At 34.6% G+C, this 14,782-nt stretch overlaps 4 protein-coding genes across 5 annotated transcripts in view; 3 read left to right on the top strand and 1 right to left on the bottom strand.

Annotated features, from left to right (window-relative positions):
* The window catches only part of LOC113775417 (VIN3-like protein 2), a 22,152-nt gene extending 21,936 nt beyond the window's left edge, over positions 1-216 (top strand). The window contains exon 5 of one of the 2 annotated variants that reach the window (XM_027320281.1): positions 15-216. The gene's annotated coding sequence lies outside the window, so the exon portion shown is untranslated. The remainder of the gene's footprint in view (positions 1-14) is intronic. The other variant, XM_027320280.1, reaches the window with a different exon arrangement.
* Positions 1-2,205, top strand: part of LOC113773578 — a 9,818-nt gene extending 7,613 nt beyond the window's left edge. Inside the window, exon 12 of the mRNA XM_027318212.1 lies at positions 2,076-2,205. Within this exon, the coding sequence (XP_027174013.1) occupies positions 2,076-2,205 (130 nt within the window). The remainder of the gene's footprint in view (positions 1-2,075) is intronic.
* Positions 2,206-5,474: 3,269 nt separating this feature from the next.
* On the top strand, positions 5,475-6,916 carry LOC113772787. Its single transcript, XM_027317265.1, has 3 exons — positions 5,475-6,062; positions 6,253-6,441; positions 6,667-6,916. The coding sequence occupies exons 1-3, from the start codon at positions 5,805-5,807 to the stop codon at positions 6,895-6,897; spliced, it is 678 nt and encodes a 225-aa protein (XP_027173066.1). The 5' UTR covers positions 5,475-5,804; the 3' UTR covers positions 6,898-6,916.
* A 696-nt stretch (positions 6,917-7,612) lies between these two features.
* Positions 7,613-12,025, bottom strand: LOC113773577 (probable 3-hydroxyisobutyryl-CoA hydrolase 3). The gene is made up of 14 exons (XM_027318211.1): positions 11,990-12,025; positions 11,628-11,711; positions 11,420-11,488; positions 11,249-11,312; positions 10,691-10,770; positions 10,503-10,586; positions 10,086-10,170; positions 9,895-9,980; positions 8,948-9,078; positions 8,565-8,625; positions 8,356-8,454; positions 8,086-8,187; positions 7,949-7,990; positions 7,613-7,753 (listed from the first exon to the last, which is right to left on the bottom strand). Exons 1-14 carry the CDS (start codon positions 12,023-12,025, stop codon positions 7,613-7,615), a joined length of 1,164 nt encoding a protein of 387 aa, XP_027174012.1.
* Positions 12,026-14,782: the final 2,757 nt, after the last annotated feature.

Raw genomic sequence — 14,782 nt, 5'->3', positions numbered from 1 at the left:
GATTGTGCTTCCACATTTTATGGCTCTAACTCAAAAGTTGGAGAAGGTTATCTAGGTTAATTCTTTGGACGTTATGAAATGTTATGTTTCTCCATTTGACTCGATTATTCAAATTTTAATGATTAGGATATTCAAGATTGACCTATTGGCAATTTAGCATACCATACCTACTGTTACAAGTCAAACTAGTATATAAATTATTTTCTTTTCGCGGGACGCCCTGTATTATCCTTCATGGCAAATTGTATTCAGGCAGCTGTACCTAGTAGCCTAACAAATGCTGGATTTTATCTTTGATAAGAGCAAACAAGGATCATACATAGCCAGAATTGTATCATCAAGCATGAAGAACCGGAACATTTCTGAGTTCAATAACAGCCTATAAGCTTAAATAGCAGAGAAGCCTGTAGTAGTTAGGAAGCTGCAGAGGTACCATTTCATCATCAGTAACGTCAGAAAAGTACGTTTCCACCATTCCATTTTTAACTTTAATTCTTAGGAAAAGCAGAGAAGGAATTGCAATTTGAACCAATTACTTCTAGAGTGGTTGGCTATCAGGAGAGGCTTAAAGTTCTTCTTGGGTGTAGGTCAAAGGATAAAATCTCTTGACTTGCATTCTTTTTCAAAATTTTCTGGAAAAATTTATCAGTAGGTGCAGAGGCACCCGTTTGGTTTGGTGGCAATTCAGTCCCTTTCAGGTTTTCTATTGGCCCTTTTGGATCCATCCCTTCTCCTTAGTGCAGAGTTGGAGTAGGTATAGAATAAAAATTATCGTATCGGAAAAAAAAAAAAAAAGGAGAGAAGGAATTGCAATTTGAAATGATACCAAGCTTTATTCTATTTTATTTTTCCTTCTGCACTTAGAAACGGATCCAAGCTGCCTTTTTCACCAGCTGGAGCTGCAACTGAAGTATCTTTCAGCTTGGAATGTCACTAATTTGATTTAGAACACCTTGAATTGAAAGAGTTGGACTTGAGATGGAGTGATTTAGATTTTCTTCCTGAGAGTACCCTCGCCATAAATTATAATGATTCTATTATTGCTCAACTTATTGGAAAAAAAAAATTGCCATCTTTGTGCCTATCTAGTGTAACATCCCCTTCAAATTTCTCCATGACCAGTTGTATGTTTTTCTAATGGGACGTTTGGATATATATCTAATGGAGCATTTCAGGATTAGACTTCAATATATCTTTATTCACTTGAGATCCACAGCTCCATCCCCTTCCCCAAGAAAAAAAAAAATCAATGCAATTGTTCTTGGACAATAGATATATATATATATATATATTATCTTTCTTTCACTGATAACGTATATATTAACAAGTCTAAAATGCATTGAATTTAAATTTCTAAATTTTTACACATTGCATGCATTTAAGCTACTATTATACACTGTTGTGAGTGTAAGAAAAATTAGTAAAAGTATTGTATGAAGTTACCTACCAGGGGAAGGATTGACCCCTCACTACTTACAAGCATTCATGGGACACGGCCAGGCAACCAGACTCTGGGAGTGTGAGCAATTAACTCTGCCAACACAAGATTGCCTATTAAGTTTGGTTGTTTTTTGCTCACCCCTCCATCAAAATTTGGTCTGAGCATGATATGGAAGTAAAAGGGCCTCCAGCGCCATTGATCCGTATTGCGGCAATATTACATTTTTCCACTGCTAACTTCGGCCATCATGTTTCTACTGAACAAGTTGTATGGCACCGTGGAGAGAGGTTTGTCAAGTTCCTCTTAAAAGATGAATTAATTTTGTGAAACACTGTAAACTTATCCTATCATGTTAAAAAGCATAAAGCATTCAATTGAAATTCATGTTCTTAACCCTGAAAATCTTTAAAAAAAAAAAAGGAAAATGTATTTAATAGATGTTAAATTTCAAATAGCATTCACACACAAAGCTCATCTTAGACAACATTCAAGTACAAAGCACCTGAATTATTGATAATACATAAATGTATGAGTAAGTATTTAATTACACAGACCAAAAGTAGATAGTATTAGTCCATCTCATACATGGGACAAGATTGGAGCCTGCAATCTCTAAATTTCATGCCATGATTAGAGCCTCGACATTGCAGATCTTCCAGGCAGTCGCAAAGGCTCCCAATGATCATCATCATCAACTTCGCAGAAATACTTTTCCACCATTTCCTTGCAGTGATGATCCACTTCTCTTTGTCATTAGCAGCTAACTTCTCCTGCCACGAGGAAATTTCATTTTCGCAAGTACATTAATTAATTTGGACTATGGTTGCATGTGGTTTTTTGTCTGATATATGGTTCTAGCTTGTTATGAACTTACGAGCGATCCCAAAATGAAGGGGTTGGGGGGAGGGGAAGAGGAACTTACCAACTATGACAGTATTTCTTCAAGAGTATCCTTGGAGAAGCAGTCATTGATGGCATCAAATCTAGTCAGAAATTGATTTCGTTTCGTTAAAAATTAATGTGAATTGGTATGCAAGAAAACATTTTTGCATTAGCATTGCATACAGAGAATCAAAGATTTATTAGATATTTCAAATGAAAACATAAGATTAGCATTGCATCTAAAAAATCATGCAATTGTAAGGTATAGTGCCCTATTACGACTTTCCTATCGCAAAAAATAAAAAGAAACGTAGATCTTACGTACGTAAAGGAATAGCATTAAATTTATTAAATTAGTTTGCTAAAAAAAATAGCAAATTAATTACCTCTTGCATAAACTGCCTTTCTTAAGGCGTACTTCTTGAACAAATTTATGAATGGTCTCAGAAATTGATGCCACATTGAGCGATCCAGACGCTACCAACAAATCAAGAGCATTCTCCATTGAAGCGAGATCTTGAAGGAAATATTATTATTTCCGATGTAGTTTTAGGATGGCTCTATCTAGCAGGTGTTCATTGGACACTCGCTAAGATGTGTATTTCAGGTTTTAGATTTTTTTAAAAAAGTAAGATTAATTAGAAAAAGTGTATAAATGTAAAAAAAGGTTAGTAATTGTTAGTGCGTGTATATACGCGATAGATTGGATGAAATTTAAGTATGCTAATAAGTGTTTATTGAGCACATATTGAAAAACCCTTTTTAGGAATATATGCTACAAAGGCAGTAGTATAGTCGTAACTAAACACATGCACGTATTGCTTCGACTGTTATATATATATATATATATATATATATGTTGATAAATGAAAAACCAACAAATTATTGGAGGGGGAAAAAAATAAAAAGAAAAACAGAGACTCTTATCTTATGTTACGAACTGCTACAATATAAACTTCAGCCAGAAACTTTTGAAGGTCATCTTCATTCAAAAATTCATCATGCGCGAAAAGAGATTATTCACAGTTAGCCTCTGGAATTATATGATACGTGCGCATTTGTGAAGGCGATGCTGTAGAGCCGCTTGATGTAAACAACTTTTGGATTACGGGCTGTTAAAACAATTGTATTTTAAGCATCTTTCATGATCTCAGAGAATTTTTATTTGGTTTGTTCTGCAGGAAGGAGGTTAAAAATTGTTGTTTTTCAACTTGGTTATTTGTCCAGAAAGAAACAACTATCTTGGCAAACTTAGGTTCTTTGACCATCAGTTACAGTTAACAAGATTCAGCTGTAATAAAATTTTGGTGTTCCTTTAATTCTGCCATCTAGAAGCAGAGTTCTGTGCGCCATTTGCTAAATTTGCTTAAAGGGGATGAGAAGGGAACAATTCATTGCTTAGTTGAGGTCCGTCCACCCGATGGGGTGGTCACACATAAACCGTCAATTTTTATAAAAACAAAAGAAAAAAGGCTTTTTTTTTCCTCCAAATTTTCAATCAGTGACAGGCACAAGATTTTGGTTTGGGGGCGAACGATCAAACAATAAGTAAATAAAATTATCAAAACAAATGATGCATGCTAACTTAAAATCAAAGTCTTAAAGCCAAAGTTTGATAGACGATAACTAATAATTAAATGATCTAGAGAGAGAGAGAGAGAGAGAGGGTAAAGCAAAACAAGAAAATTAACTCACAACCAAATTCATATAAACATTAACTAAATTCAATAAATAGACATTAATCCTATACATATTAAGCCTAAAAAAATCCCTATACATATGAACACAAAAATTCTAGTGTACAAATTTAGGATAAGAAAAATTGACAAATTAATAATCATAAAAAAATTCGAAAAATCACAGATTAAAATAAGGGTATGTGTCTCAATAATTAATGATCCTAAATCAAAATATGAAGGAATTGTAAAGGGCAAAAAAAAAAAAAGAGTTAAACTTGCCTTAAAAAAATTGAGTTTTGGAAAGTGTTGATGTTTGAGATGAGGTTGAACAAACTTAGGAATGATCTATATCGTTTGGATGTTAGCTTTTGGCTAATACATTGAGTCAAATCACATATAAATATAATCCTAAACCTGATTAAATTTCCTTTTATTTGTCAATTATTTGTTTTCTTGCTTTAACAAATGTAAGGATACGCTAAATACGTTAAAATTATATAAGGAAACTAGTGTGGCTTATTATAAAACATGTTTTCAAAGAGAAATTAAAAAAGGAGATAACCATGCTAACTAATAAAAAAACTTGTCAAGAAGACAAAATGATAGAGTTTAAATTTAAACCCAATACTCCATGTGCAGTTTTTGGAAAATTTTGAGGGGCGAAAAACTTGCTAAGGAGACAAAATTATATAAGTTTTAGTAGTTTAAATCTAATACTCATACGTAGCATTTGGAAAATTTTCGGCGGCCGGGGCCCGTGTCATTGACAACTCAAAGTCGACGATTTAACGTGACTTGACCACAAACCTAACGTTGTAGTTGTCAATTGTCATTGACAACTAGGGAAGCCCAATTTCCATCCGTTCTTATGCTTGGTGCACATTCATCGGCTAGTCTTTGAATACAAATATACTACTATCAACAAATGGCAGCCATGACATGGGGAGGAGGGGCAGTAACAATTGCTTGAAGCAAAGTTTATGGCTAAGATTTGTTCGAAGAAAAATATGTAAGTTCTAAATTATATCTTGCATATTATTTTTCACATTACGTGTGAAATTCACAAAATGTACATCTTTTTTCTATCTGATTCAATTTAAGTGCATAGAAGCAAAGGGCCGCTATATCTTGTCTACAAATAGAAGAACCTAATTAAATCTTACATATATAAAGCGTCCAACGCTTTGTGAACAGTGCCGGATGAGCCGGTTATGCCGTGATTTGTCTGGCTTTGAGGGGCCTTTTGGTCCTTTGATGATGGGTGGCAGTGGTTTCGTTGTACATTCCCACTTATGTCCAGGTGGCTCTCTTTTAATTTACACGCGTGGTTGGTCGTTGCTGTCCGAAGCGGTTTGTGGGTCCGCATGGCTCTTATTCTCTTTTGCTCGTTCTCGGTCACCAATTTGCTCTCATTGTTTTCTTGCTTGTGTTCTCAGCTGTTCAGCAAATATAACTTGAGAAAGTTTCTTTTGGTTTTGAAGTGCTTTACTGTTCAGCAAACTTAGGCCGTGAGCTCAATCTCTTTTTGGCTCTGATTTTTTTTCTTAGTTTTCTTTCGCAGCTTCGGAAATAACTTGAACAATTTATGCGGTCAGCAGGATCTTTTTTTTTAGCTTTCACTCTTCTTTTTGGTTTTTTTTGGTAGCTTCGGAAATAACTTGAGAAAGTTTCTTTTGGTTTTGAAGTACTTCACTGTTTGATTGGCTTCGCTGGAAATTTTTTTTTGTTGCTGTGGTTCTTTGTATAGTTCATTTTAGGCGTTGTTTGGTTTCCGCTTCAGCTGTGTATAATATGCTTTGAGAATGGGTCGAAATAGAGTATATGGAAGTTTGGAAGAGGCTCGTGCTGAGAAAAATCGAAGGAGCCGCGAGCAACGTGCTGCTGCTCGGCGTGGGACAAAGAATGATGCGCCATTAGGAGTGTGTACATTAGCTGTCACAGCTTTTAATATACATGACCGAAATGCTGTGAATCAGCCAAATATGGGTGTCGTTGAATCTTCATTAGGTTCGGGCTCAGTATTGTCATTTGCAGAGAACAATGCAGAGCACTTTCGAGCTGTATGTCTGTGCTTATTTTGAGCATGTCTCATGCAATATAAATTGTTGTTTAAATCTTTTGGAATAAATGTTAAATTATTTATGTTAACAGTGGTTAAGCCTAAGCATGTACTTTGGTAAGACAAACGAGATTGACTTAGTTAAGCATACTAAACTCACAATCTTTAACTATGCTTTGGTTGTTTTAAAGGAAAATCAAGGAGATATATCTAGGTCTGCTGGTAATGGTGCTAGCGAGGTTCCAACGACTAATTCAGATGCTGGTGAATCATCTTTGCATAGGCGACGTCGGCGTACAAGACGCTCTGTGACTAATCCATTGACCACAATAATTACAGAGCCTGCAGTATTGCTCAGTGATGCAGAGCAATTTCCAACCGTATGTTTGTGCTTATTTTGAGCATCTTTCATGCAATAAGATTGTTGTTTAGACCCCTTGCAATAAATGTTAGACTACTTATATTACCGGTGGTTTTATCTAGGCATGTACTATGGCTAGACTAACCAGTGGGTGAGATATTAGTTTTTGTCTATTACAATTCAGATTGACTGATTTAGCCACACTGAATTCATGGTCCTTAAGTATGCTTTGGCTGGTTTGCAGGAAAATGAACAAAATGTATCTGCGTCTATTGCTGATGGTGCTAACGAGATTCCATCAACAAATTTAGATGCTGGTGAACCATCATTGCGTAGGCAACGTCGGTCTAGAAAACGAGCTGCGACTGATCCATTAACTACAATAGCTACAGAACCTGCTGTATTGCCCGATGTTCCAAGTTGTCCATATTGTCATGCAAAACAATTTCCTCTCATTTTGGCCGTTCTTGTTTAGAAATGTTCTACTACATCTATCATTTTATCAGGTGACAGTTTATCTATTTCCTTTATAAATATATCTTTTTATCCTGTGCTCCTACGCCTTACGACAAAAATTGTAAAACTGGAAAATAATTAACACTCGTATTAAAATTCTCGCGATGCCACTTCTCAGGTGACTCCATCATTTTAACATTCTTTTTGTTTGTATTAAAACCTTTAAATCATAATTAAAATTTTCATTAAGTCTATTCATCGATAAGTATATTCCCCATGCACATACAAAAACACTATATCTAACAAATCCTATTGTAGTAAATTAATTACTCCTCTCACACTCCAATTTTCCAGACTAATACCCATTATAGTAAATTAAGAAATCCCAGCTACCTGACGCACAGCGTCAGGGCAAAAAACTAGTTAATAGGTAACGTAAGGATCAACAACGCATTACACAATTGTCTAAACTTTCTTTTTTTCCAAACAATTTCTCTATTATTTGCATCACCGACCATGTTTTTCTCCTGTAGAATCTTAAAAAAGTCTCCGATGAAAGGAGGCGCATCAACATCTTAATTACACGTAACCAACAAGTAGATAATAATAATATTAATCTATGTCGCAGGGCAACATCCTCAAAACATTAATACCCTTGCCCGCTTTATTGTAGTAATTATTCCGCTTTTACAAGCAAAAACTTGGACTTGCATTCTGTAAATGTATGCCGCACTTCAGAGTCTAGACGGTGCAAAGTATGCCGGAGCAGGTCTTGGAGGTAGATGTAAAGGCTCCCAATCATCATCGTTATCAACCTCGCAGAAATATTTTCCCACCATTTCATCGCTGACTAGGTCTAGTTTAGAAGGCATCCACTGTTCAATGAAGAAACACAAAAATGAAATCTAAGTAATGAAGAAAAAAAAAAAGAGAAATTAATCAATTGTTTGAACCCGACAAAGCTACATCAATGATAAGAAGAGACTTAGAGAATGGTCGAATTCCTTACTTCAGACAATAATTAGGAAATACTTAAGATGAATATGCACGCATAATATATATGGCTGTACCTGGGGTTGTCTGCCTTTCTCAACTAGGAGAGCTCTTCCACCCTGCGTGTTAAACATAAGAAGATCGATGTGTCATATTAATTAGTCCTAAAAATAAATTAATGATCTAATTAATTAACCACCCGGCCTGTGCCGACCTCGTAGAAATCGTTGTTGACTGTTCTTCGCAAAATATGACAGGAAGCCCTGAATTCACGAACAAGACACTCTTTTAGGTTCAGCATACGTCCTTCTCGGATCTATTCATCAATTCCAAAAGCTCAAGTAAGTTGCATATATTAGAAGCTAACATCTACTTCTTTCACTGTATACGAATACGTACATTATAGAAGAATGTAGTGGGCTCTTGTAATTAACGATAATTGTATCATTCGACATGAAAACATGAGCTAGTTATGAGATTTTACCAGCCTTAGGAAAATTTTGAGACTTGTTGGAGAAACTGATGTCATGGATTTAATTGCATGGACGATCCATTTTTCTTCATTTTTAGCAGCTAATTCCTCCTACCAAAAAGAAATTCCACGTGCAACAGTATGTTAAGTAATTTGACTAAAGATTTTGGGCCGATATACAAAAATGAAAATGCGATCTTATCTTCTTATAATGGACTCACCAACGATGACAACATTTCTTCGGCAGTATCCTTGGAGAAGCATTCATTGATGGCATCCAACCTAAGCAGAAATTAGCTCAATTGATTTCGAAAGAAAAATGTAGATGGACTTGCAAGAATACAAAATTTAATATTGTCAAGTATAGAAATGCACTAGATTAATTATTCAAGTGAAATTCACAAGTCATAATTAATAAAGCATATAAAAACCATGAGAAAGGTATGGTAAAATGTCCTTAATTAAAGTCAGTAATTTCTCGTTGATAGATAAATATTAAATAGTACTTCCACTACAATTTTTCTACCAAAGACGAAAAGATATTACCAAAGTAAAGAGCATATATTTTCTTAAGTTAGTGTGCTCAAAAGGAGCAATATGTTACCTCTTGTATACACTGTCTTTCTTAAGATGTGGTCCGTGAACAAATTTATGGATAGTCTTGGAAATGGATGACAAATCCACCGACCCAGATGCTGCCAACGAATCAAGAGCATTCTCCATTGAAGCAAGATCCTGAAGGAAATTTTAATCCCGATGCAATTTTAGTTTAGAATATACGCAGCAAAGCTAGCAAGATTGATATGATTTACTTGATTGTGTCTATAAATGATAAGCTTATTTTTGTTACTTACTTGGAGGTGGCCGGAAAAAAAAAAACTCTTACATTACAAACTGGTGGAATATGAAGGTCAGAAACTTTTGATGGTCAAATTCCTTTAAAAGAAACTCAGAAAAAAATCTTTGATAGTATTTATCATGCAGGAACCAACTATTTTTTTTTTTTTTTTAAAAAACTCTCCAACTTTTCTTCGCACCCTTCTATCCCTAATTATAAGGCACAAGATTCAAATCTTGAATCTTTCAACAGGATAAACTTTAGGAGCTTTCCTCTAATGTTGAACCAACCACTCAGGTTATGGTAACCCATGACGAAAATTTGGGTAAAAAGTTAAGAGTTTTTTTTTCTCTTTTGGATAAGCTTGAATCTTCTTGATTGTCTTAAGAGAGAGTTTATGTTAGCGTAGAAAGAAAACCAAAGAAAAAAAATTCAATAGCCAGTCCAAGTGGTCCTCTACAAGTTGACCTTCTCGCAAATTTGATTGGTACTTTGGGCTGGTTGACTTGCATTGAATGCATAACAATTTCGCCTACAGTATGATTCCATTTTTCATGTTAATGATCTCAAATCGATGGGCCAAGAAGAAAACCATTTTGGCATTTTCTTAATGCTATTATTGATGCAAGAAGTTAGAAGTCTTTCTGTCTTGAGCTTAAAAGAAGGAATTGAAGGCTTTACACAGCAGAATTAAAAGAAAATGATATGTGCACCTTTGAAAGAACAAAATGAGTTGCTAGGCCGCATTTAACCATCTCCGCCCCATCCAATCTACTGCCCGTCAAACCTAAGTATTCTCCTATAATTTCACAAGAAGAGAAATTCGAGAATACATAAGCCTGCTGCTGCTAAAGGTTTTGATTAGTCGATATGATACAAAATTATTGTAGCGTATGGAATTTACCAAGAAACCCTGGAAGCCTAGACAAGAAATGAGATGCGCTACAATCTGGAAAGAGCCCAATGGCAGCCTCTGGCATGGCAAATACCTGAGAGTTTCATATCAAAAGAAAGAAAGAAAGAAATTTACATATGTACTATTGCATTTTGCAGAAATGATTTGCTGATTTTGGAGAAGAAAAGATTATCGTTTTGGACATCTCTTGATTTTCGGGTTATCTTGTCATTTTGTGATCGAATCTCATGTGTAGAAATTAGAATCAATGTTCTATCTACCTCAATGTTCCAACCAAATTTCCTGTGAATTACTCATAACTAAATTTCCTTATAAATTAGAATATCCTTATTGTAATTGCATAATTGAGAATGTATATATAGATGAATGATCCGCAAAAGATTGAAGAGGTAAGGGTAAAATTACAGTATTTTCGGTGACAATCCGAAAGGTCGAATTCAAGGATAGACCAGCTCCTCCTCCCATTACAATTCCGTCTATGATGGACACCTAGAATTGATGCCCGTGTTTTGAATAAATATCCAACAAAGTTTATAGGAAAAAAAAGAAAGAAAGTGAAACGGCACAGGATAATAAGTAGGAAAGTATCTCACCACTGGTTTCTTATACGTCCCAATTTTGTAGTCTAAGTTAAGTTGCTTCCTATAGAAGCTAGCACCAAAGCTCCAATGCCCTAAATCATAAGACATATACAACACAGGATTCCTTAATCAACGATGATATGAAGGTGCATAAATATCAAACTTTGGATTTACACATCATCATCTTCAAATTCAAATGCATGAAAGAATGGGTTAATCATCTTTGGATTCCTTAATAGTGTATTAGTAAGACTTGTATCTAAAATCTATATGCATTTAGCTTCCATACCAGATTAGCTAGGTTTGTAATGCCCGGCCCGGCCCAAAAGAAAAAAAAAAAGAAAAATTTTAACCTATTTTGACTTGATATGAGGAAACCCAAGAGAAATTTCATTAAATAAACTCAGTCCTAGTCGAAAGAAACCCTTAAAATAAAGCTACTCATGATATAGAATCATATATTAATATAGATTTACATTTTATTTTCCAGGCAATCATGTCTCCTATTCTTTTTACATTTAATTTACTTGTAGTATATGCTATGATAGTTGGTATTGGGTACTTAATTACCAGTTGTCATGAAACTTAGTACAGATTTAACATCGCCACCTGCGCAAAATGCTCTTCCATTTCCCTGTAGTATTAAAGTAAACGCAATATATAAGAGAAAGAAAGCGATAAAGCATTGGCAGTGTATATTATAAGCTACAGACAATACAAAATTCCATATACAGGAATCACCTTGAGAATCACGAGTCTTGTATTTGGATCTTCCTCATAGTCTCCGAGTTTCTTCAGCATCTGGCAGAACTGAAACCAATCGACAAATTAAAAATAATCACTGATGCAAGTGCCAGAGGATCGATATATATATGCCAGCATTAATTTTAATCTATCTTGGAGATAAAATTAAAAATAATAAAACCGAAGCTTGATCATCTCCTAGTACCATTTCATAAGTAAGGCAGTTTAGTTGCTTTGGTCTGTTTAAAATGACCTTTCTCACCCCTTTCTTATCCTCGAAAAGCACCACCTGGTTCAAAGAGCCCGAAGCAGAAGAATTGTTGTGTTAGCTAGCTATATGTTAAAACTCTTCCTATATACTATGTTATACCTAAAATTTAAGAAATCAAAAAAAAAAAAAAAAAACAAGTTTTGCTGCATGCTTCGCATGTGTACATGATGATGTTATCACGTTAGAACTTTCAACTGTATAGCAGTTTCTAAGTACAACTTTGATAACACTTCTCGGAAATAAATTTGATCAGCACAAAAAAGAAGAAGAAGAAGAAGAAGATGATGATGAATTGCCTGATCATTTTGTTCCTTGATGAGTGAGGTAGCCATATCGGAGCTTGTTTTGCGCTATTTCTCATACGAATTAAGTGCATACGCAAAGGCTCATTGCCGCTTCCTTATTTATAGAACGAACTCAATGAAAAGTTGATGTACGAATTAGCAATATATATAATACTAATACAAAAGGTTATATTATAGATTACAGAATTTGTTTAAAGTTACTTTATTCTACAATTATTCCAGTAAATTACTATGCCTTTTATACCGGTCATTTGTGTCAGAATTTGTTCCAAGTTCGTCGAACTTGGAAGTGAAGGACGTCTTAATCAACGCGGTGCTGGATTAGGGGTAAACAAACTAATCAAACTCGTTTGATTTTGGGTTTTGGGTTGTTGGAAGATTATTTTAAGCGTTTCATGTTGGAGTAACTCGCTAGATTTTGGGTCTTGGGTTGTTGAAAGATTATTTTAACCATTTCATCGGGCTGTAGTCGTTTTTGTCCAATTATGCTGCTTAGTTATTGTAATTTCTTCTAATTTTCAGCGAAAACTCGGGTAAATTTGATGAAATCGTAAAATTAGTTGTATCAATTAACAAAATTTATGTTTACACCAAAATTATAATATCTTAAATACTAAATGTTGTATGAATTATACGATTGGATGGAATTAGGTGACGTGCATTTAAATTTATTACTAGTATATACAATGTCAGCATATACAAGATTAACCCTATCCTTAATCTTTTATACATACATGCATATATACAAACACACACACACACATATATATATATATATATATGTATGTATGTATGCGTAATTTCATTCATGAGATTTGTACTAATGACAGAAACTATCTTAATTAATAAATATATATGTGTGTGTGTGTATGTATGCATAATTTCATTCATGAGATTTGTACTAATGACAGAAACTATCTTAATTAATATATCATAGATACATCAGATTTTGAAAATTTACAAATAATCATATCTGAAAAGTGATATTAATATAAACCCCAACCGGCTGGCCCACATTTTCCACCGCCAGCTAAAATGAATACAAATTTGTTCACAAAAATAGACGTCACAAGGGATCGATTACTTCATCCTTTAACAACGAAATGGAGCATAATTTAATTATGTGGCAGTTGAGGATTAGAGATTAATATGTAGGATGTGGATCATGATTTGAATTCATCACATGAAGAACGTGGCCTTATTGACTAGGCAACTGTTCTCATATTCTTTTGTTTTTTTTTTTTTTGGGTCAAAACAGTTCTCATATTCCAAATTTCCAAGTACAGCAGCACATATAATCAGAACATTTCTTGCCGCAGCTTCTTAAATGTTTTTTTTTTTTCTTGTAAACCATCTGGGAGGAAAAGTGAGTGCATAAGTATACTGACCCTCTACTCTACTACAAAATAAGGGTCGATTGATAATTGATTTATATCCTATTCTTTAGAAATCATTGCACTTTAGAATTTTATTTATGCTATATATTCTGACGTCTGCCTGGATGGTATTATTTGGCCAATACGGATTAGATATACTAGACTCCAAATTTCAGTTTGTTAACAGGTCTGACTTTTATGTGGGCTATTAGTTCACACAAGAAGCTGTGGATGAATACACAAATATGCTAAGCCACCTAAATTAAGTTGACTTGATTAAATCAATTTGCATCTGCAATGTCACCCGTTACATTTGAGTACCAATACACTGTATGATTTGCTTCTTTTGTGTCAACTTTTTTTCTTAATTTCTTACATAAGGCATACGTACATGACAAGTGTCGAGCCTGTACAATAATAAATACTTACTCGAGAAAAATACAGATTTTGTATATAGCGATGAACAGGGTCGAATCCACAGGGACTGGGGATAACTTATTTCTTTTAGAGTCCAGAGATGGGGGATTTTTGAAAAATATAAAATAACTAATTAACCAACTAATAAAGCAACTAATAGAAATAAACAGGAATTAATCAATAACCAATACGACTCTAGCCAAAGGTACAACTTTTCAAACACGGTCCATTCAACTGATCATCGATGCAAAGATAATTCAATTACTCATTACCAGATTGGTTATAGCCATCAACAAGCTCTGATAGCCAACTTTTCCTTACTTTATCGATAGTCACGGTACGACCGTTGACTATTTCTCTAATCAAGAGACAATCCTAGGTACGACCATAGGATTTAATTTCTCGATTGCATTAATAATTAGAAAAGCCTAATCCTAACCAACAAACACGCTACGAGGGTTTGTTTAAGTAGATTGTATGTTCCAATTACGCCAGTTGCTACCGGGACGGAGGTAATCGAACAATTACGGATTCCACTACCCCCAATTAGCAAAATAACCTACGTGAATAATCAAATATTGCGCACTATTCAATCATACACAGAAACTATAACAATTAAAAGCAGAAAACATATAAATACTAATGAATAAAAGAAATAAGTAAAATAATTCGATTTCACAGATGTTTGGAATCGAATTCTCAAATTGACCTTCGACTAGAAAATGGAGATTTAGCTACGCATCCTAGAAGAAATTCTGCCAGACTCCATAGAATCTGATTGCAATTGGTTTTCCTCTAAAAACTAATGAAAGCAAGTCGAATTAGCCCAAGCAAGTGACGGCTCCCCTTTTTGCTTTCCTTGCGGCCGAAACTAATCAAATCTTCCCGCTGAGATTGTTGCTGGCCAAACTCTTGATTACGCGGGAATTCGGTTTTTCCTTGTTCTTTTTGTTTCCTAATGGAAGTCTACTACCAAATAAAACTAGTCTCC

This window comes from Coffea eugenioides, chromosome 6 (assembly GCF_003713205.1).
Source record: "Coffea eugenioides isolate CCC68of chromosome 6, Ceug_1.0, whole genome shotgun sequence".
Classification (NCBI taxonomy): domain Eukaryota; kingdom Viridiplantae; phylum Streptophyta; class Magnoliopsida; order Gentianales; family Rubiaceae; genus Coffea; species Coffea eugenioides.
Note: the sequence above shows the minus strand (reverse complement) of the source record. Positions and strands in the feature narration are given on the sequence as shown.